The sequence below is a fragment of the Meleagris gallopavo genome, chromosome 6 (assembly GCF_905368555.1).
Source record: "Meleagris gallopavo chromosome 6, MGAL_WU_HG_1.1, whole genome shotgun sequence".
NCBI lineage: Eukaryota > Metazoa > Chordata > Aves > Galliformes > Phasianidae > Meleagris > Meleagris gallopavo.
Genome location: NC_139409.1, coordinates 39733405 through 39758404, shown reverse-complemented (window position 1 = coordinate 39758404; position 25000 = coordinate 39733405). Strand labels below are relative to the sequence as shown.

Sequence of the window (25000 nt, the reverse complement as noted above, 5' to 3'; positions counted from 1 at the left end):
TTGATTCCCAAGACAAAATGTTTATTTGTAGTAACTCCTCAAATGGGCATACATTCACAATCTTTAAACAAAACCAGCACGCATGCCTAGGGCAAACTGATGATAAATTATTAGAAGATAATGCCTTCCTTTGTAATTAATGTTCATAAATGAAGAATTAGTTACAAAATGCAAAAATCTTACGCAGGGGTTAATGTTTTCAGTAAGACTATTCCAATACTAGGAAAATGAGTATATGTAGAACAAGATCCTGATAGTTCATTACCAGTTTCACATCATGATCTTTAATGAGAAGAAAACGGTAGTGGTGAAAAAATATCTGGTTCCAAAATGAATGCTCTCAAGCACTGAAAAGCAAATATGAATGGCAAAGTACCTACAGAAATTAAATTATCTTAGTTAATGAAATCTCAATTTTTACCTGAAAAGAATGAGAATACCATTACAGACTGGAGGAATGAGTTCCATAGAAAGCTCTCCTCTGGATTTACCTTTTGAGAAGGCTTTCGTATAAAACCAGAACAATTAAGATGCTGGGGTTTCAGTGGAAGTAGTACTGGAATAAAGAAATAATCTTAAAATATATATTAATTTACCACATTTAGCCCTTTATGTATCTTAAAAATACTACTGTTCTACATACTGCAGTAAAAAAAAGTTTATATATATATGTATGTATATATACATATAAAGGCAAAGTCGACCAGCGTGGCATTAGAAAAAAACCAAAACACAACACAAAGCATAAGCAGACACACTGAAAGTTATGCAGTAATGAGGAGTGTATGCTTCGTGTGTGCGTTAGTGTAACAGTGCTTCCAATCTTAAAACACCCTTTTAATTGTCTAAGCAGAGTGTTTTTTCCACATCTGCTCTACCAGTGATTTTCCCAATCACCACAAATATCTGTTACTTAATTTCTTACTATCTTTACTATATTTAGCACAAAATCAGAAATAAGGCAAAATAATCTTTCAGAACTCTGAATATCTGAGGACATTCACATCTTACAGAAATTAATGTAAAATATTACTAAATATTACTGGAGCACAAAAAATGGTACCTCTGAACTGAAGCATCCTTCTGTCTATACCAAGATGTCTAAATTATTCCAGAGTTATCCAGGCTGCTTAAGTAAGGATGTCAATTATTCACAGGCATCCCTTTTGTCTTAGTAAGTTCTGAATGACAACTTAAAGCTTCAGGATGTGTGTGTGCTCACAATTTCTGGTCTAAAACCAACCAATGACAGATAATAAGGTAATCAGTTCTGATACTGCTCAGAGGTTTGGAGTGGATATTCAGAGGCGATGGGCATTCTTGTGATTGGCTTCATGCTGAGATCTGTAAAACTCAATTCTAACCTTCATCTTCCAGCAACAAGAGTGAAATCCACTCTTTATGTACCTAGCATATATTTTACCAAAAAAATTACAGTTCAGTATACAAGGAAACTAAGACAGAAGATTGCATTTACCTACCATCTCTTGCATCAGCCTTCCTAAAAAAACAAGCAATGAAACGATCAAGAAAACCTCCAAAACTACTCCACAGAAATTACATTATTTTTTTTTCCCGTAATAAATAAAATTAGCCTCCCTGATAAAGCAAAAGTGCCTGAAAAAAAAAAAAGAGTTGAAATATCTAGGGAATAAAAGACACAGATGTCTTTGCAAAGTTTTCAGGTCAGAAGTAATCCAGCACCCACTAAAGTTTTATCCAGTGAAAGAGTAACTTCAGAATTCATCTCTCTAGGGATGCTGGTTCAGGACTGCAGTCCAGCTGATATATCAGTCACTGGCAGGCACTGAAATGAATGCCATCAGCATAACGGTGTACAACCCTTTTTAAAACTCAAGCATGAGCTACCAGGGAATTCCCTGAATACTCCTTGGAGTGTTGTGTGCAGTGCAGCACTTTGTAGCTGGTGTTTAAGCTAGAAAAACATGATGACAAATTGAACAATGGAAACTCCAAGAGCATCCTTCGCTACTCACCAAATCATAAAAGTGAAGAATGACCACAGGCACAAGACTAAAACAAACCCTAGGCTCCAGGGTACAGAACCCCCAGGTCAAGGTTAACCATTTGTTTTGGGAAATGGAATTTTTGAGGAGCCAAACAACTGGGAACATCACAGGAAAAACATCGAAATACAAAAATGCAAGGATTAAAAAACAGAAGGGGAGCTAATGATCCCCCTCTAACATATTCCCTTTAAAATAGCGTACTTAAAAACTTTAAATTCAGTTATAAATTGGTTTCAAAATTGTCTGGCAGTTTTAAAGACTTCTGTAAGTCATAATATTAATCACCAGAGTTCCCTAGAAGGTCCCTGTAGCCCCCTGAATAACTATTACCACTTCTTTATGCATCAATATTGCTTAAATTAATACAAACACGGAAAACATTAAAATCTCAATGTGTATGCAGAAAAAGAATATCAAGTTTTAAAAGAAAGTCTCCTAACATTTCAAGGCTAAAGGCTTGATTCAGTCTCCATGAAAACTAGTGGGACTCTTCCCATAGCAACTAGTGGATTTTGGATTAGGCCTCAATAAGAGACAACAACATACTGAGTTTTACGTGGTAGGAACTCACACAAAGTACTTCTGTACGGACTGTGCATGTAGTGCAACTTCTGCAGTGAGCTTTTTAAAAACAGCTATATTTTAGCCAGTAAAACGAGTCACCAAGCCAACAACACTGCATGCTATGTCAAACTAGGCAGTAAAAGTAAAACCAATACCCATTCAAAGACATTCATGTCGTTACTGTTGCCTAGTGAGCAGCTTTGCAGGAAGCTTAATGATGCATCCACTTGAACTCAAACACAAATTTGAAAGGCAAAAAGCTGCATGAGAACGATGGCCTGATTGATTTTATATGTGCTCTGGATGACTTTGAAGGCAGGATATCATCTCTTTGACAGGCTTCCCTTCATAGCAGATTTGATATACAGCAGTGAATAGTGGAAACCTAAGGAAACAGGGTGGGGGAAAGCAAATGCAGTGTAAGATTATTCTGTAACATTTTCTTAAAGGAAAGAAACAAAATGGAATGAGGAGAGGGAAGAGAAAGAGGGAGACTGAAAAATCAATTTCTTTTAGCATTTGTCAAGCACTCAAGGTGAGCTGAAAAGTGCTGGATAAATACAGAACCTATATGCATCTCTACAATGAGTCATTCTCTCAGAAGCCTAGCTAGCTATAATGGAGCCTGCAACATTTATTATGTATGGCACAACAATTAAGTTAGCTAACAAAACCAAAAGAAATAAAACCACATCTTTCTTTGATATTCTTACAGCAGTTCTGGCATGTCAGTTTTGCACTGTATCTAAACAATGCTGTGATAATATGCCACAAAGAGACACAAGAAGAAATTGAAGGTCAAGTTTTTAATGATAAGAGTCCAAAATGAAATGTGGATTTTGAAACAGCCATCTCTCTCTCTTTTTTTTTTTTTTTTTTTGGAGAGGCACATTTCCAAAAAAGCACAAATTATTCAGACTATTTTTATAATCTGAAGGGAATCACAGCCAACAAACTTCACGTTTGCTTGCTTTCCATCCCAGACAGAGCTAGATGAGTCCAATTTTCAGACACAGCCTGGTGAATTTTAGGGGTAAACTATCTGTACAGCAAAATAAACGTGCCATTTCAAGGTGGCTGACAAATTTTTGATATACACACTATTATTCTGAGTTGTACTTTCTCCTTGAGAAAGTGGTTCCATCAGTGACTCCAAGGTTTTATCTGTATTGCCCAAAGGCAACTCAGATCAGAACTCCCAATCGGTACTGGGCACTGCACTGCAAATGCATGCCAACGTACTCTGCTACGATATGTTACACTGAGCTAACTTTGGCATCATCACATAGCCTGAATTAGACTCCTCAGAAGAAAAGAAAAAGAAGCCATGAGTAATCCAACTGAGAGTACCACTATGGCAGGTACAGCATTGCTACTTGAATGAATCTCTACTTGCAATATTTTGCATTACTGAGGAAAAGAAGTGGTAGCACAGACATCCTTATAGATAGACTCCATTGTTTTATGGCTCTTACTGGAAGTGCTCAAATATGAAATGCTGCATTTTGGATTATCTGAAATATTTTCATGTCTTGCTATGAAATGCACATCCATTTCTTTCGATTTGTTTTCATGGAAAATAAGATGAAAATAGCTGCATTAGCACAAAGTATTTCAAGTCAATCCAGCTGACTGGCTTTTTTGTTTTTCCTTCATCAGTGGAACCAAAATTAGCAGATAGTCACATAGCTGTTTGATACCGTTTAGGTTGTAAAGTCCTTACTAGGGAATATGCAGAATAAAATATGTAAAGACTTTTACATTTATTAAAAAGCCTCACTTGTTATTCAGTTTTATGATATATTGGGCTGGGGGCTGTATTTGCTGTTAATATAACACAAACACAGGCAATAAAATCAAATTTATTGTGTCTATATGAGATAGCCACAAATATATTGTGCACCTTCTGGAAAAAAAGCAAATTTCACACAGCTTTAGAAACAGCACTGATGGTCATCAGAAGGCTCAGAGAAGAAGGACCACCACTACAAAGCGCATTTTGCTGCACAACTCTTGCTTTTTATCACAGAGAACATTACTCAGTTGTACATGTCTGCACAGGGAATGAAGAATCAAGGTTGAGTGCAGGCTCATGGCCAGCAAACTCCAAACACATCTGATGTCTCTGAGCACATTAAGAGGGTCAGTTCCACCGTTCCCAAAATGAGAAAACAAACTGCGCTGTAAATACCAACAGGCATCAACAGTGTTACCAAGGCTCTTCTGCTGAACCTACTGACTTGTGAGTATTTTTACAAAGACTTGGGAGTCTATTTACAGGATGAGAATATGGAATTTTACTCTAGTGTCCCACCTCTTCACCTTGAAACCGTGACTTTTTAATCGTGTTTTGTGTTTAAAACAGTAACAAGCAAGTTCTTGAAAAAAACACTTTGAAAGTTGCTTTCAAACGCCTTATTGAATGACACCTCGCATGAAGAACCAACACATATGTTGGTGAACCAGAAGACATAAGAACTGTCTGATATCATGTTTTTCACTAAAAACACTGTCCAAAAATTCATATAATGTGCTCGATTTGCTACAGGATATAACAGGAAAAAAAATATAAGAAAGAAAGAGGATAAAAATAATCTAACAGTATCCTGTCTTATTTAAATTATCATAAACAATAGGAACCAAAGGCAATATTTAATTATTTTTTCTATAGTTAGATTAATTACTGTACACTGCAGAGACAGGCTTGGGTGTCTTAATCCCAGAGAGATGGTTAAAAAATAGTCAATTTAATATAGCTGCTCCATTAAAACTAGATTTTAAAAACTGTTTTGGAAAAAATAAGGACAAGGCTAAGTCTTCTGACTGGCAGTCATTTACGTTCTGATTTTCTGTCATCTACCAACAGGAACAGATGGCAATAATGCATCCCTTAATCTCATAAGGAGACAACTGCGTGTGTGGTTTTAGGAATCCTATATATGATGACTCAAATTCAGATGAAACAAGCCAGGACAACCTGCTTAATTTCATACAACAAAACTGACCTAGACAAGCTGATGGCAGGTTTCACCCTTGATCTAACAGAAAGTCAAATAAGGAAAAAAAACTGCAGTATCTAAGCCAGAATCAATGTGGACAGATGCACCTACTCTACTTAGCTATATAGATCCTTAATAACAAAGCTCCTCTTTTCAGAGTTAAGCAATGAATTTACTACTATGAAACGAGCTGCAGAGCCTCATTAAAAAGTCTCTTTAGGGAGATCAGCTTTCATGCGTTTTATTCTTTTCACGTGTTAAAACACGCTGTGCTGTATCTTCCTATGACAGGAGACAATAATACATCCTGGTGTAAACAAAAGGGAATTCACAGATTTAGTACCACAGTATTGGCTCTAGAGACAGCAATATTATTTTGAGGTTTCATTCATTGCTTTCTGCATTTTAACTGAGGATTAAGCCACTCTTATTATAGTGATTTGCTTTTGGCAAAACCTTCATGAAAAAAACAAGGCCAAAAGTGTAAAAAGAGTTATGGAGATAAAAAGGTTCACGCAGAACTGACTTTATCTGTTCTTACTCACTTGTCCAGCATTCCTTTCTGCTTGAGGATGCGATACACCTCTGCAGATGTCTGTGGTCCTTGCAGTTTCTGACCGTTCAACATTTCTTGCTCCAATTCTTCAATAGACTAAACAAGAGGGAGGGAGAAAAGAAGAGCTACGATACAGTTTTTGTAAGCTTGACAACATTGTCTGGATGGAAGTAAAGATGTTACTGATGGTTTTCCCTACCCAAAAGTAAACTTGAGTGAGTACGCATATTCTCCTATATTCTTGTCTGTAAATGTTCTCCTTCCTACATCTGCATCTCCCACTGTCTTATCCCTCCAGCTCTTTTTTTTAAACACCTTCCCACTCATTCTATTCTTGTGACACACTCAATAGTGAGAGGAAAGAGAAGTACAGCTAACACGTCTCAGAGAGCTGTACTATTACTCCAACAAACCAGGAGTGCTTAGTACTTGCAACAGTGGATTTCACCCAGTAAATAAGGTACCTTTCCAGTTTTAACAAATGCCTCTGCTACACGTCGATTCCGGCCACCGTAACATGTCGTGATGAGGTCAGCAACTCCACAGCTTTCCAGGAAAGTGGCAGTAGATACCTGTCCTTTGCAAAAAATTCTGGCAAAGGCAATCATCTCCATTAGGCCGAGGCGAATAACAGCAGCTTTGGTATTGTCACCGCAACGAAGGCCATCACAGAACCCAGCTCCTACTGCCACTATATTCTAGTGAGAAAAAACAAATGGAAGATTATTCAATCAGTATCCCAGAAGATGTGAATGGATAAGAGTGCAACGTTCTCAAGAACTGCAAATACTTTATTAATGTAAATCCTATTTTTTTTTTAAGGTTTATGGGATAACCTTAAAGAAGAAAAAAAAGACATTAAGTCTTACATTAGTAAATTATTTCCAAATATAAAAGCATAGTTAAAGCTCTGGAACAAGCTGCCCCAGGGGCTGTGAAGCTGTTTTTATTGACCGTCTTTAAAAACATGCCATACAACACCCAAAGAAGATTTTATCTACATTAAGCTGTTCCTACCCTGAGGTAGAGGTGAAGATAGATAGACTGACACCCATGGCCCTGTACCCAGAGTTTCTTTATGTTTAAAGTAATTTGAGAAACTTGTATTGACTTTCGTGCTGATATGCTAGGAGGCCAAATTCAGTCCAGCTAACTGCATTCAGCCCTTTCAAGTATATGGAGATCACGTAACAATAATAGTTAATAAAGGCTTCTCAGAAGTTTCGTCACACAGGAAACCTTTCCTAAGCAAAAAACAGTTGTCTTTTTCCTTACATCTAGTGACAGCTTTCTACAAATAATGTACTGGTTTTTCATGATCAATCATCTGTATGATCAGCTTTTGTTTACAAACATAATCACTGCAAAAGCTATTTTTTCACCTGTAAAGTAACAAGATCAAGTAACAGGAATCAGAGACTACCCATACTTAGTTATTAAAGAAATAAAAAAACAACCCTCCAAGCGAGATGGGATTCTGCAGACCTGATAAAGAAAACAAGGAAGCAATAGATACAGCATTATGTTTCTGCAACAGCAATAGCAGAGATCTCAACGGAAACAGAAATAAATACAGGAGACAAAAGTCTTTAACTGTTGCTGGAAATAAAACAGTAGTCAGAAATTGCTTCAGTAAGCAACAAGCTGATAAACAGCCATTTCTGTTTCACTTTTTGGACTGTGAGAATGAAAAACTGCAGGTGTTGCAGTGCTATGTGCCCATCACAGCTTCTCCCCTTTATGAAATGGATCACTCTTTGCTTTTTAAGTACCAGGGAAAGTCTAATGGCGGCCCTTACAAACTGCAAACAGAAATTTTGACAGCAGATACGACAGCAACAACAGATTATCAGACTTAATGCTGGTACTTGAGCTCATCTTGGCTTACATCTTGGCTGTGATCAGACATCTCTTCTAGAGCAACTTCCAATATTTTTTCACTTGGTGGCAAAGTGAGAGAAGTCGAAGAGGTATTCAAAAAGTTTTCGGATGGGATAACTCATTTAACTGGAATTCACATGGTCATGAAGTCTAAACGTTTAGCACAAAAACAAAAACAAAAATATTTTTTGAACAACTTCTGGATGTTTTTCAGTACCTCTTGAGCACTCCCGTAAGTGTAGCTTCACCCCCACTCTGACAATGTCTGCTTCAACTTTCTTCTCCACTTTGCAGCAGATCATAAATTTCAGTACAATTATTACCTATGGCATTTTGTTGACTACTTCTGCCTTTCACAATGTTTGCCCTTGGAGTAATGCAAATATTGTTTTAAGCAAGTCTTACCATGACTAGCTACTTCTGAGGAGATGGCGTAGGGAGGAAGGGAAGCTGCGATTCCAGTTCTGAATCACTTAGCTCCTCTTTTGGACAATGCCCCCATTATATGTCCTGGCACACAGCTTGCAAATGAGGAAATACGACAACTCCTTTTGCTCTTGAATACACACCCACACCTAGGAGATGATTATAACCTGTCAACATAACCCTCAGACCACACTCGTGAACTTATAAACTCCACCATCTGGTTTTATTTAGATCCTTGAAGAATCTATGACAACTCCTTCCTAATACACTGCAGAAAAAACTGAATTATGCCACACAGAAAGTTACGCTTTACTGAAAAAAAAGCCTTTCCTTTTAAAAACAAACAGCCTCAAAACTTGGTCTTATTCTGGACAGAAAGGTGTCTAAGTCTCAAAACAGACAGCTTGCTACTTGAAACCCCGGTGAGCTGAGTCTATTACAGAAAGATGCATAGAGCCTAGTGGCACTAGCACTATAGTAGTCACCTAAGAAGCAGATTGTGTGTGTCATCGGCCTTCTATATGGCAAAACACATTTACTGTATCTGATACAGGTGAAGTGTACCAGCTCGGCAGTGTACCCAATAAGCAACGACAATTGTAGCCTACAGACAAACTTGCTGTTCCAAAGCTGCAAAAATACCGTCAGAACAAACTCAAAATGACTGCAATAAAATGTTCCTCTTGGACTGTGGGATTCAGAGCTCTCAAAATCACTTTGCGCTTGAGCGAATGTTTCCCCACACTCAGCATTACAGCTTTTTCCATTACAGCATGCATCCTACGAGCAAGATGCACAGGGTGCTTTTATACTGAATATGGTTTTAAGCTATTAAAATACTTTACAGTAACAGCTGACTCTCTAGCTGGTCTCATGCCCCAGAGCTCGCATTCGTTGTTCTAGAAAGTAAGCTAGGCCTGGACTCAGTTATTTTATCACCAGGATACTGAAAGGAAACTCCAGAAAAAAAATGTGGATGTCAGGCAGTGTCCACAGTGTTTCACAGAGTGAGTTAGAAAGTGTATCTTCCATTTGCACATGATTTGCTGCAAGCATGCTAGAAGTCACAAATGCAGAAGATGACACAAAAAACATAGCTAACAAAATTGCAGACTCTGCTGACACATGTCACTGCTAAGAAATACCCAGCTTCCAGTCCTGCTCTGTTTACTCTAAGTTTGTGAGGTGCTCATGAAGACATTCTCAGAAGTCACTTCTGACCCTAATTAAATAGGTCATTAAAGGATTATACAGATATTTTAATTCACCTGGGACATAAACTGTTCCTTGATGTAGCGCCACAGCTCAGCACATGAATTTGTAGAAGCCAGAAAGTCAAGTAGAGACTCAACAAATTAAGGACAGTATCAGCAGGACTGTTAAAAGAGGCTCAGTATAAACCATTTGCCTGCTCCTGGCAAACTTGAACATAAATCACAGATTTAATTTCCAACTAATCTCAGGAAAGCGTAATTACCACAGTCAACTTCTACAGTCGCTGGACTGACTATCTGACAATGGTTGCTATAAACAAACTTTAAAGGAACACCTTTGTAAATAAGAATGCTGGGTTACATGCTCTGGTAAGCAGCAAATCACTTATACTTCTTTGCTTAAGGTTAAGTTGTAGCCTTAAGATTTAGAGAAAGACATGAAGCTCTGCTGGGAAAGGCAACCACAGCTGTGGTTCTTTCTCCTTCCTGCAAGAACTGTCGCCCACGCCTTGGTCCTTGTCCCAGTCACCTTTAAATACTTCCTAGGAAGGACCCACATTGTCTGGCAAATGGCAGCTGGAATCCAAGGGTACCCTGCAGTTGGGCTGCCCATAAAGACATCCAGGGACTTTGAACCACCTACGTTTGAAACTGGTTCATTCCTGACCTCACTCCTTATAAGGCTGTCAACTAAATGTGAAATGTGCTTCAGTCCTCAAAAGAAAAATTCCTCATAGAAAACCCTCCAAGCACATCCTGTTCCTACAGCCAACAACTTACTGGAGACAGATTTTCTTCTTCAGTATCATCGGATTTTTAAAAATGACTGCCATTATCAGTCTCTTAGCTGATGCAAGACTGCAGTTTCATTGCACCTACTTCTATACTTCAATACATCTCCATCTGCCCATTGTCACAAAATATAAACACAGTGAACAAAGTGGATATTCAGTCTATATGTGCACATATATAAATAGCAGTAAAGCATGTGTTCATGATCACCCAGCTGCAATACCTATTATTACAGTCTGAATTTAAATATGCTTCAAAAGACAAATTTCAAACCTAAAATTATCATTATTGTGAGGGAAAGCTGAGCTCAGAGCACCCTCTACTATCCTTCTGTATTTTTTCTCCCAACCTTTAGGCTATTATCCACACTGAAATCTTCCTTGCTTGCAGAAATAGAGTAAGTATTGAGGTAGCCTATGGTGCCAGATGAACCAAGAAAAGTCTCCTTTTCCCAAGCAGGTACATATGGAAAAATGCAGAAGCTGGAAGGATATGCTTTTCTCCCACCGTGGCATTTCTAATTCAATAAATACCTCTACAGGAATTGCTTTTACTATTTCTGTAAGAAAAAAGTAAGTTTGGACAAGCACATGCACCTGTTTGCTTCTGAATTCCAATATGTAGTTTGCAGGGATGCTCCTGTCAGTCTGATGCAGCATCACTATAGAAAAAGAGCAGACCCTCTCGTTTCATGCCTGTCTCTTTACACAACACAGTACTGACATCTTCTGAAATAGGAATTTCTTCCTTCCCTCAAGTTAAGTAATGCTAATTTTTATTATTTCTCATGAAGCAACTTTGCAAGTCTAATAAAGTAACTGTCAGTCAACAAAAGCTGCACTTGAGAGTTCGTGCTTTTCAATCAGGTACAAAATACTAAGATCAATTTGTTTTAAAATACCAGCTGTAATTCACATTTTTCCTTAGTCACACCATGCACTTCTTTGGAAGTTTCAGCTCGCTTAACAAAATATACCACAACCAACACCAAATGACCAGAGCACATAAAATATATACAGCTTTTTAGAAATGCAACTACAGAGCTCAGTCTGCAGGTTGCAAGATGAATAATGGAGCAGGAGGGAGGAACCAAACAAGCTTACAAAAAACCCACAAAGTTTGACCTCAGCCCTTTTTCAGGTCAAGAAGGACAATTGATTTAAATTATTCTGCACTTCCAAAGAAATATTGGTCTGTTGCCTGTCTGGGACTTCTATAATGGAGTTTGAGTGCCTGCTGACTAACTGCTGATTTAGTCCAGAGAATTTTCTAGAGGAAACAACTGTCAGGGAATTAACTCACCTATTAAGCAAGAATTCAAGATAGTCAGAAAACACCAGGCTGAGCAGATTTAAAAATAAAAAATAAAAAATCTGTAGTGTTTGTTTTTTGACTTATTTCATGGGTCTATATGCAGGAATTTCTCTCCCACTAACATTGCTTATCACCACAGCAGCAGTTTCAAGCAATGGCTGTGGAGCCACATTACAAACTCTACAAATGCTTCCATGATAGTTAGCAGATAATGTGAACTATTGGCCAGGGTCTCAAGCTACTAATGCTTTACCTTCATAAACAGCCTGTAAATTAACCTAAAAATATATCAGTAGGTTTAAGCTAGCTTTGGCTTCCTGTCAACATCAATTTTATTACCAAAAAATAAAATCCAGATAAATAAATCTCCAAAACAGCTTTTTTTCCTATTCAAGTCATTTTTGTATGTGGTCATACACATGAATTTTATGTGTTTTATGTCAAGAAAGTCTAACACACAATAGAGCTCACATTACATAAGTCAGAGGAGAGGAGAATATTTCACTCATCAGACAACAAGGATTAATACTGACTTCTCACTTTATTTTGGTGAATGCACCGCTGTGTAACAAAAAAGTGAACTAAGATTTAGAAATATTTTGACCATTGAGGTGAAATTAACACGTTTTGTGATTACGTGTAAGAGAAGTGACTGTTTTGTGAAAGACGGAGAAAGAGAACTTAAGAGATAATGAGAAAAGTGTCTAAAAGCCAACTCATTGAACATGCTGCTGCCTACACTCACATCTGGTTCTACAGGGAATGTTATGTAACAATTTTATACATTATATAAAGTACAAGAAGCTTGATTCTTTAAATGAAAATATCCATTTTTTCTACAAGGATCTCTGTTCCATCTGTACACAAACTGCAGCCTGTTACTCTTACCTTCAGAGCACCACAGAGCTCAACGGTATCCGCATCATCTACTACAGTTATTCGGAAGTTTGGAGTCTGCAGGAGTTCTTTGAAGAGAAGGCCATTTTCCAAGATTTTGCTGCCTGTTGAGAGAGAAAGGAAGGATAAAAACTGCCAATTAATAATTGATTTGGGTATTATTTAGTCTTTCCTGCACAAGTTTGACTATTTGGAAGTAGAGATAAGGTTGTCATCCTAAGCAGACTCCTTCACACTTAAAAGCTTTGTATGCTGAGTTTCTTTGGATTCATAATTCACTGCCTGCTCATCAAGAGCTTCCAAATAATAATCCCATTAATTCTCTATACTCTCTTTTGTTCTTTGATCTTTCTCCTTAAAATAACAGTTAATAATAAAGCAAAGGTAAATTTGAAATAGAGCAGGTGCAGCTCTGCCACTTATTTTAAGGCCTTCATTCTAGAAGAATGCCTACTGATAAAGGCAGGTCAAGGACACTGTATAAACTAATCATGTTGACATTTGCAGCTGTTTATAAACATGGACAGGTAATGCAACCATTCAAAAAAATAAGTTAAATTACAGAACCATTAGTAAGAAGTTAGAAAGCTAAAAAAAAAAAAAAAAAAAGCACAAAACTGTAAAAATAAACATTGAAAAAATAACATAACCTCTGTTATATATGAGAACATGTACATGTATACATACACACATGCTTATCCAGAGACTATGACATGCAAAATAAGAGACATCTTCGTACTGCAGAGCTTACAGACACCAAGACACCAACACAGAACTAAACCCATCCCTAGCTTTGAGGTGAACTAATTACTTGGAGAACTCAAAAGACATTGACACCTACACCTAAAAAAAGACATGCATATAGGTACCATCTGTGACTGTAACACCTGAGCTGGAACACAGAATATATAGTCATTTACATATATCAAGCCATGCAGATCCAAGAAAAATCATAAGAATAGGAATAAGATAAAGCAGTTTGCTACATGGAGGGTGATCAAAAATGTGCATAGCATTTCATGTGCTAAGGTCAAACTCTTGTGAGACGTGTTAAAATTGCACTCATCCCTCCCTCTAGTCCCATTATTCCCCCAGTACTTTTGGACATGTAAACATTCTAAGAAATTTAACATTAAAATCAGAAGGATCCCAGAGCTTCCAATGCTGAAAACAAAGAAATTTGAGCTACTGAGTGCACACCTGTGAGGATGAGAACATACTTACAACACTGTTATTACTCAGGACATTACCTATTGTGGTTTCACAGAATTTCTCTGCTGCCACTTCGTTGGCAATATTTGCCCCCATCAGCACACTGATGTCTATTCCCATCTTCTCTCGAATGATGTCAGAGATCAGTTTCAGTCCCTCTGGGCCTTCATCTATTCCCTGCAACCAACATTAAATGCAATTACTACAAAGGCATTCAGTAGACAGAGTACAGAAGAAAGCATAGCACAGTTATTCTTGTCCATGGGCACTGCACCCAGGCCTGTCCAGATAGAAACTAAAGATGAAGAATTTCCTGCTTTGTTGCTATGCCAGTAAAGCTTCTGCTATTGCAACTTGTCCAAGCACCTTAAGAGTTAGGACTGAACTACCCATGGGGGTGAGGGGGATGATGGTAACATTGTTATTCCCATTCTCAATAACAGTTCTGACTCTCAGAAGTGCTGAACTTAGCTGTCTTTTCCAATCTTATTGATTGTATAACATTCACCTCTGTTCAGAATCTCAGCCGCTCAGCTGCTTATCACTATATCCCCACTAAAATAGGGAAGTGTCACTGATGCATCATTTGTGAATCAGGCCTGCACTTGGATCTGGAACTGCATCCCAACTCACAAACAGCATCTCACTGACTCGCTCTGTTTAGAGGCACCTGAACTGAAACATCAGAACCGATTCCCTCCTGTATAACACCAATAGCAGTTCACTCATAGAGATGCGTTTTAATCAACTTAAGAACACTGCAAATGAAACAGCAATTCATAGATATGAAGAAAGCTGAACAACTCAGAATATTTATAAGGATATTTTTGATTGTCATTTATAAAACACTCTTCACGAAAGGTGAAAGTAGGGGGAGAAATAGGACTTTAGAGAAGATCACCCTAGAGATCAATGCTGCAATGGAGAACACAATCTGGTACCCTGAATGGCTTGGATCATAAACACAAAGTAAGACCACTTTATCTTCAAAAAAGCATTTTCTCCTACTTTACAGAATGAGATAAGAGATTTTCCTTGAGCTCTTAGGATAGGGACATGGCAGACCACTGAAATGGTCTTTCTTTCCTACAGTATGTAAGTTTTATTCAATACTACTCCTTAATGTTGGGAAGGCATGGTAATTTTTAATTTTATGCCTTAAGGCAAAAAGGCAGTGTGATCCACTACTACTACTACTACTATACACACACACACAGACATACTCACACACACATATCTGTATGTTGTCAGTAGTGGCATTTCAGACATGCAGCGTTTTGCATTCTCACAGACCAGAGGTAACAGCCCTTGCAAAACATCGTACTGCCGAGAGACGATGAAGTGCCTACATAACAACAGCCAACAGTGCTTGCATTTCTGCATTATTTTTTCAAGCACTTAATGCACACTCTGCTTTCTCATCTTTTATGAGCCACAGAAAAAAGAATTTGAAAGCAAGCAGACACATAAATATTGCATTTCCCCCTCAGAGCACCAAGATGTTCCCACGAGGTAACTGCAAGGCCTCTCCCCCACCCTCCTAGCAAACATCAATAAACAGAAAAACATACACACATTGGGAACAACTCCAAAAATTTAAATGTGTACACAACAATTATTCATCCACGCAAAACCTGATGAAAGAGGCTCAGGTGCCAAAACCCAGCTTTGCTATGAAACAAATGCAACTTCTGACAAGTCAAGGAATGCTGCACCTGTTCCTTGAAGAGCCAAGTCCAACATAGAATGACAGACAGCAGGAGGAAAACCAAACACTCCCCACCCCAAACCAAAGGCAGCAATGATCCCCGGGCAATGCAAGTTTAGTTCTGTGGTCTCACCCGTTGGTCATAATGCCTGCCAATGCAATTCCTGAGGCCTGTGTACAGATGGATGAAAATGAGCTCAATGCTGAGGTTGCCTGAGGAGACTTCGAGTGTTCCCTGATTTCCAGCTCCCTGCTGTTGTGTATGATCCGGTTCCATACATCTGCACAATCATTTGTTAGGTTTTCATAGATACCACTAATCAATCAACTCATGTAAAGCTACATGCTTGAATGGGAACACAGATTACCTAGCAGACAAACACCTTTATTTCCCAAAGACTCCATTTTATTATAAGACATTAGGCTTTGCTTGAAAATTCGACTGTTAAAAAAAAAGGAGAAAAGAAAAACGAAGGAAGACTAGAGATGACACACTGCTAACTTGCTAAGCAATTTAGAAAGCAAAGAAACAAGAGGTCCCACTAGTGACATTTTTCAGAGAACTGCACTTTAACTGCCAAAGTTAACACAAACCTCTTTAATTGCATTAGTGGTGAGCATAATGAGACTGCTAAAATATGACCTTAGTGAAAACGGCATGCATAAAGAAGCTGCAAAAGTAGGGGAAAGAGTGCATTCTTGCCTCTATTATTAGTTTCAACACTGCATTCTACTTCTACCCTTTCTTCTTAAATGATACTTTTAATGATGCAGTTATAGCTTTTGATAAAAGCTAGTATGTTTCACATTCTCCTGAAAAAAAACCCAACCTGAGAGACATCACATCATTTCTTTCTAAAAAAGCACATCCCAATAAGACAAGGAAATGTGCCTACTATGCAATTCTGTCTTGTATGGCAGGTGTCATTAGTTTACCTATACTAGGGCAAGTAGGGTTACGTACCCTCTTCCTATTTCTTTTTTTTCACATAGCCCTTAATCAACGCTTCATTAAGGCACTTGTAATCAATACTCTGAGCAGTACTGCCAAGGGAATGCAGGCCCAGGTCCTGATTTCAGATGCGCTGACATAAATCCTCATCTACTCCACCAGTTTAATCAGAGTTGTTTCCAGCATTAGGGATATAAGAACATAAATCACATTTTGCAAACTACAGAAGAGTAAAGATTATCTTGAGCTTACAGGAGAAGGAAGCATAAACTGACAGCTTCAAAGCAATGCAAGTTTTATAGCTTTAGGGCATCTAAGATAGCTTTGTGGTTTGGGTGCTATGTATTCAGCTCTTTTAATGCTGCTTCATTTTATCCTTCTACCATATGGAAAGCTTTTCCACAAAATGCAGTAAGCGCACTCAGGAAGCATTACTTTTTCATACCTCTCAGTAATATAACAAGCCAGCACTGACAAAATAACACAAATTTGATGGGTTTAGTCAAACTAAAGACAAGTTTGTGGTCAGCAGTCATAGGGTCTTTTTGTACTTTTCCTTCTTTTTTCTTTATGAACAAAAGATCCTTAAATGATCCATCAATTGATCGTTTGCCAGAAATGACAGCAGACAAGGGAATATGTGATGAGAAAATGGTCTACTCTTAACTAAGTAGAAAGCATTCTTGATAACCTCAGAGGAACTGAAAAAAAAAAAACCACAACACAAGAGAAGAAACATTTAAAACTTCTATCACCAAAACCATAAAGCCTCCAATGAAACACTTCCCACACCTCAGCCCCACTCCAAGTTCCCATGTCTCAACAATCCTTTTGGGCCATGCTGAACAATCTCTGTTGTTGCAACATAATCTATGATATGAACAAGAGCTCAGTCACACAGAATTCTCCCAGTAGTTCTTAAAATGATTAACTCAGTGCGTGGGATGAGCATTAACAATCAAAGCATTATGCTTGTGCTCTGCTCTCCATCTAATGATGCATTTGGAAACAAGAAATAATAGACTGCAAAGCTTGATGGTGCAAAACATATTCCTCTTCTCTTTCTTTTCAAGTCTTGTGAGCAGCCTCATTTTCTTCTTCCACTAACGACCGAGACAAATTCCAGTTGTGCACCTCAAAAGATTTAATGAAACAATCTAGGGAGTAGCACAGAGTTCTCATATTAAACTCCAAACTATCTTGTTTTAGAAAATCCCACAACATATTATCTGTTTTTTATGCACAGCATTTGCTATACCTTTATCAGAGTTATACCGAGAGCTTTCTTGGGTACTCGTCCTGTGATTTCATCGCAGACCTTATGAATGAACTGATGAGGAATGACAAAAACCAACAAGTCTGCATCCTTTACAGCTTCATTAAGGTTTGGGACAGCAACCTATGTAGGAAGGGGAAAGAAAGACCACATAACTTCTTAAAATTTACCCTACACACAAATGTTTTTAGGTTAGTAAAAGCACATTTGGGTCTTATACAGAATGCTACAAATTACTGAGCTTCATAATTGAAAGTAATAATAACATAAGCATCCCAGAAAAGCCAAAGAATTGAGGTATTCAGATAAGCTATTACATGCCCTGAAAGAAGCATCTTCACAGTCACCAGTACGGTTAGCGTAAAAAAAATTCGAAGTGCACCCTAACATTCAAACAAGTATTTGGAGTCAGAAAATATCAAAGAAGAAGCTGTCTTCTCTTTGACAAAATGACCTGAATTGTTGATACATTACTGCATTGGGAAAACTTGTTTCCTTAATTAGTTCCTTGAACAATCAAATTTCTTCCCCAGTCCTCTTATATGCTCTAATTCATATTCCTGCTCTCTGTACTCCTAGAATGTACTCTTTACAAAGGTGGCTTACTTTGGAAACACTTCATGGACTCCACTTTTCTTAACACTTGATGACCATCACAAAATAAGACAAAGATTTAGAATCTAGGAAGAAGCTTAACCCACAGGTAAAGAAGAACAAATGTGAGCGAGCAGGTAGGGGACAGGAGAAACATTGTGGGGCTGTTAAAGATAAGACAAAACACAAAACAGAAAAACCTCAAACCCTGCAATTGATGGTAATTCATGTTTTTCCTGCCTCAAATCTTTACTGAACTGCCAGCTGCTGCTGACTTTTCTGGTAATGTTTCTGGGGCAAGATTCCCAAGCAAGGCATCCACTGGCATGTTATGCCAACACAGAGTGTCTGTGGAGTGCCACTGTCCTGCCCTGGCAGTGCTATACCTAACACACTCATCCAACTGCACACAGCAACAAGGAACTGAGAATCAGATGAACCCAAGCGGCCTGCAGAAATAACCTAGTTCTCATCCTGAAGAATACTTTAAATCCCTTCAATTCTAGTTGACCAGCCAGTTCCCTTCCAAAGTGAAGCCAAATTTTTATGTTGAGCATGGTTAGGGCCATTAATCTTGCTCTCATTTTCAATTTACTTCCATATAGAGAAACTGTAGTAACGTAAACACAATAAGAGCAAGGTAAAAAAAAAAACAAACACCAAACCAACAGTAAAAGAGTACAGTATGTTGGATTTACCTGTAATTGAACTTGTGCAAGTCTCTGATCTCAATAGTACGTAGTTTGAAATATTATAAAACCTAACAATGTTAGCAAAATAAATTTATATTTCCATTCACAGCATGAGAGATATTCCCTCTGCTCTGTAAATACATCAAATTTAACTTCCGTGCCTTACCACATTATCTGGCAGCTTGTATCCAGGGAGATATTTTACATTTTCATGTTCATTATTTATTATATCTGTCAGTTTTCTCCCATTAATATTCTCCTCGAAGACCCACATCTTCACTGTGGAAGCAAACTTTTGCAATTTTTTTACATTATTGCCTATTATTTTGGCAACCGCAGAACCCCTGCAGGAAAGGAAACAAAACAAAAATATTAAAAAAACATTAAATAAAAAAGAAAAAAAAAAAGATATCGCTCAAGAAAAGCAGACTGTCTTTTAAATAAACAGAAGCTCACGGGTTATTGGACCAATTACTACTCAGCATATCTGACCCTGTAAAGCAAGTGGAAAATACACCAGTCATTCACACCTGCTGCTTTCTCTCAAACAAATGTGTCTAGAGTACAAAGGACAGAAGCATTTGTTTGCTTACTGGCTATGCAGTGGGAGTTTGGGTTACTGTATTTCCACAAATCAAATAGATTATATCTTCAACGCAGTGGTAAAGGTGGCATATTAAATTTTTTAAAACCAGATCAGTTTCACCTTTCAGAAATGGCAATTTTTCTTTGCTAAGATGACTAATTCTTCAATTTCTGCAGAATACCAACGTGCATTTAAAGCCAAGAAGCATTTATATTTTGCATAATTTATAAGACTTATGGTCACCCTGCCTGTCTCAAAGAATTTAATTATTGCAACAGCATCTTCTGCATTTGCAGGCAGACAATTCTATCACTGATCTCCCCAAGGAAAAGCACACGATAAAACCTGTAGGATGATGAGCATCTTTACTGCTCAAATCTCCATGCGACCATTAAATTAATCAGAACTACTGAGCTATACACGTGATGAGGAATAAACACAACCTTTTCTTCTACTCCTAGCCTGAATGCTGTATGGAATTAAAAGATATGGTTGCTTGCTCTCCTGAGACAAGAAAAAGGCTTCATAATTACAGATAACATACACGGGAGTAAAAAAAATAAACTGAAAAGATGTGACAAAAATACAGAGTGACAAGTCTGAGGCTTCCCACTTCTGCAGATTTCCTCATCTCATGGTTGGCAGCTGTGTCCACAGTGAAGGGTTGGAAATGGATGGTCTTTGCGGTCCCTTCCAACTTAAGCCATCCTATGATCCTATGGTTCTATGATCTCTCCCTCTATTTAAATTTCTGAGACCCTGATTTCCTAGAGCTTGGTGTTGGGGTGGTGGAGTGGGGAGGAACAGTACGCTTTATTAGAAGGTACAAACACTTTCACTTTACAAAAAAATACTCCACCTGAGGTAAACCTTCTTCAGGCAAACCATAAAACTGCACCCTAAAAGACTGAGACATGTCTCTCCAACAGCACTTCACACTCCAGTGAGCCCCTTGGGTTCAAGTGGCCCTTACTGGGCTCTCACACCAGGCCGACGCTCATGGGGAACTCTCCCTGCAATAGCAGACAGCTCACCAGCCCCATCCTCTAGGCTGCAGACCCCACACTGAGCGTGATGCTCCGTACAGCACAGGTGTGTGTGTCACAGAAAGCAGGTTGAGTTCCGTGAGCAAGAGCAAACTATGACAGACTTCTACATAAAGCCTGGATCCTGCTAAGTCACTGTCTTCAGTTCTGAACTTCCATACATACTGCATGTTTGATGTCAGTAAAGACAGAAATAACCAATTCAGCAACTGCCCAAGTGGGATTTTCAGTTCGCCAGCTTAACACTCAACGGCACGTGCTTCTTCATCATGACATTAATTCTATCATAACATAACACTTAAAATGTCTTAGCTACCTTTTTTAATACCACAATGTAAGGCTGCAAGAAAAGTGAAGATTTGTCTGGTTCCTGAATTCAAGAATGTTCTTTCGTTTGACTGCTGTGGTTCCCCATTTCCTGTTCTGTTGCAACAACTACTGTACCAGATAGCTCAGCAAGGTCAAACAGCTGACTCCAAGATGGCTTACGGTGAAATACCAGCTCCCCACACCTATTAATCCAACAGACAAGCCTGTATTCTCTTCTATGTCCTACCACTCCTTAGCATGTACTCTGGAATCACTACTGGCATTTCTGGCTTGTCTTGTAGCGCATTCCTGACAAATCACAAAGCAAAGGAACTCCAACTCCTGCCAATTTATTCCTAATAATAGTAGATCTAGCATGAGCTAGGTTGAAATCCTGATGACTACATCTGATCAGTGACAGAAAGATATTTGCAGTGAACGAAGCCCTCACAAAGCTTAGACTGATGTGCTCCAGGTGTCGGGTAATTCTATTTAAGTAATGCAACAGTTCTCTTCCCTGCAAAGGGTACCAAGGGCAGGCCCAAGCTCAATCCCATACAATTCTAATTTAACACTTTTAAAGACTTGTCTGAAGCTCACTGAGCAGGATCATGCACTTCGTCTCCTGTTCTTCACTATTAGTGCGTTCTAATAGTTCTAATTTCCTCACATTGTTTTAAAAGTTAAAAACTTAATCCAGAATCTCCTAAACTCACCCTGTTATCATCACTAGTGGAGGACGCAGTATGCAAACATACATTGTATCATTAGCCCTATCACTTTTTCCTAAAAATAAATCTCCTCAGTTAAACCATAAGTTTTATCTTTGGCTTTTCTACAGCAAGCTCCCAGCCGTATGAATCCTTCTGTCCCAGTATGTGCACCCACCTTTCCAAATCCTACAGTCTATGCTCAAGTTAGGCAAGTCAATAAACTAAGGGCTGGCTCTAGCAAATGGCACAGGTATAAATTCTGGTCCCACAGCCTTTGTTAACTTATCCTGAAAACACTATCAAATAAGAAGGTTACAATACATGTCAGAGGCAGTGCTTGTGGTATTCTAACTGAATCTGGCCACTATTCTTGAACTCTGGGGCTCCAAGGCATATATATCCCCAAGGTGTACTCTCCTTGCTTTCAAGCAAGGGTTTATTATTATTATTATTATTATTATTATTTTGTAAGGATTCTAATTCAATCACTTATCTTCTAGCTGAACAACTACAAACAGGCAAAACACAACTCCTGCTCTTCTGCACTTTTTTTAAGCCATCTGTCTGGATCCATAGTCTTGCAGCAGATGTCAGAGACCCTGCCAAGCTAACTGCATTGTTAAGGTGACCTTCCCCAGTCACACCAGCCAAATGAGTTTGGAAGTCGTATGTTACCCAAGGTGATTAGTTCTGACCTGTCACTGTTGTGCCAAGCTCCCTTCGTATTTTTTTCCATCCCAGATATAGGTGAAAGGGCTGTGAGAAAGCAAAGGCATTCAGTCCTACAGTTACTTGCAGGACAAGATCATCTCACAGAGATCTACAAAAAATCTCCAGTCTCCAAATTGCGGTGCTCAACTCAGTTCAACTACATACATGTTTACATTTTAGTCAACACCAGGCACATTCCTGTTATGTATGTTTTATAAATATAACACCCCAAAATATCATTAATAAAGCACATATAAGTGCTTTAATTTCCTTTTATTTCCTTGTATTTGATCATTAAACATTTCCATTTTAGGACCACAGGCCCCAGTTCAATAGAAATGTTGATCCACTATGAAACAAACTCACAAGAGAATCTGTAGGTATTACCTGCTAGCTATAATCACATCTGTATGTACTTTGTTTTCACCTGACTGGATCTGTTTAATAATGTCAAAAGTGTCTAATGGGATGGATGCTTGAATGGCAAAAGAACCATATCTGCAGTGTCTGCAGTCAAATTATCTATGGAACTTTGTGCTAGATTTCAAGTGTGGCAGAACAGCAATAACGAACACACAACTCCTTTTGACATAAACTGCAATGCACAACACAAAACCATAGAATCATTAAGATTGGAAAAGATCTCTAAGATCATCCAGTCCAACCATCAACACCTGCCACCAATATTGCTCACCCATGTCCCTTAGTGCCACATCTACACATTTCTTGAACATCTCCAGGGACAGTGACTGTACCACTTCCCGGAGCAGCCCATTCCAGACAGCCCTAAATCAAACAGTTACATTTCAGTTGTCTTCTGCCTTCTACAATCATCTCGCAATTCACCTTACAGCCAGCAAGAGGAAAGCTGTACTGAAACACATGTCATTCCCTCAAAAACCCATAACAGTGAAAAACAAGAGTTCTGCAGTTGCTGTTTTTCTGAATTATGCAAAAGCACAACAAAAGCCAATGCAATGGATGAACAACAAGCCTGAGGTCGCCTCCGCAAGCATCACTTTTTGTTCAGCAAAACTGTAGGACCTCGCTCTTTGGAAAACTGAACTTCTGTGAAGTTAGATTTAAAACTGAAAAAAAAAAAACCCAAAACTAACCACAGAAGTAACATATCCCTAGCATTACTAAATAAAGTGGCAAACTATGAAGACATTCACATAACGCATTGTACTTACTCATTGCAAATAGCATCTAAGGTAAAACTGGTGCTTGGGAACGATAAATGGAGGGAGGGAGACAAAGAAGCATCAGAAACACCATATTCTCCCCAGGGAAATAACGTGTCTGTTGCTTTCAGCAAACATAACGCGTGCCTCTGGCAGCTGGATGGAAGCGGACCGCTGCAGAAGTTAGCAGTGACCTGCCATGCTACCAACTACGCTCAGTACCCTCAACGCCTACGTCACCTGACAGATCACACTACAAACGCCAGGTTAAAAATATCCCAAAGTAACACCTTCACTGAAGGGTCGAGAAGACAGAAACAACGATCGATTCCGCAGCTTCTTCCTCCGTTCACTTCGGGGAAGCATCTCGGAGAGGGAGCGCGGCGGAACGAGTCCGTCTCAGCAGCCCGCCCGCCCACCACAGCACCGCCCCTCCCGCAGCCGCCGCGGGGTCTCACCGGCCGCAGCTCCCCTGCCGCCACCCCCGCGGGCAGCCGAGCCCTGCGGTGCGGGCCGGAGCACCGCGCTGTGCGGCCGGTGACAGCGGGCGCTGGCGGGGCCGGCGCTGGGGAGGCTCGGCCCGGGCCGGCGCTGCGGTCCCCTCGGGGCGATACTCACCAGTTCCCCGAGCCCACGATGCACACCCTGAGGGGCGCCCCGGAGAGCGCCATGGCAGCGCCGCCCGCGCCCCGCCAATGGCCGCGGCGAAGAGCTCCGTGACGCGACCGCTTCGCGCTTCCCCGCCTCCGCCGTCAGCGGTTCCTCTCACCTCCCTCCGTCTCTGCGGCTTGCCGGGAAGTGTAGTTCCGCCCCGTGACTGCCCCGCGTCGCTCATCCCCTCCTCCTTGCCTGCCCTGTGAAGGGGCATGGTGGGATGCTGCCATCTCCGGCGCTGCGAGTGGCCAGGGGCTGCTGACCCAGCCTGCAAGTCGCGCTGGCACTTTGCCCTGTTCTTGTGGTCAGAGTTTTCTGTTCAGATAATAAAATGCATTTCACAGGATTGTAGAATCATTAAGGTTGGAAAAGACCACTGTGATCATCTCACCAACCATCACCACCATGCCCACTAAACCACACCTCCCAGTGCCACAATTCCAGTCGTATGCACCACAATTTACACTCTTTTGCTTTCTCCTGGTGTCAGGGGGAGGCTTAATCGCTTTGGAGCGAGTCAGGGAAGCACTGAGATGTGTGAGAACACAAAGCAGTCAGGCAGGAGGACCTTTATGAGAGTAACATGTTTTCAGACATTCCTTTCTTGGCTTCCTTTAGCCAAAATCACATTGTTTTCCCTCCACCACACATGTCCGGGACAATAAACGCAGATGAGCAGTACTGTTGTTT

At 39.5% G+C, this 25000-nt stretch overlaps 1 protein-coding gene across 1 annotated transcript; it reads right to left on the bottom strand.

Moving 5' to 3' along the window:
- GPD1L (glycerol-3-phosphate dehydrogenase 1 like) lies at window positions 1-24433 on the bottom strand. Its single transcript, XM_010712895.4, has 8 exons — window positions 24275-24433; window positions 19274-19451; window positions 17804-17944; window positions 13924-14062; window positions 12665-12777; window positions 6614-6847; window positions 6139-6245; window positions 1-2979 (listed from the first exon to the last, which is right to left on the bottom strand). Exons 1-8 carry the CDS (start codon window positions 24325-24327, stop codon window positions 2883-2885), a joined length of 1062 nt encoding a protein of 353 aa, XP_010711197.1. The 5' UTR covers window positions 24328-24433; the 3' UTR covers window positions 1-2882.
- Between the last annotated feature and the right edge of the window lie 567 nt (window positions 24434-25000).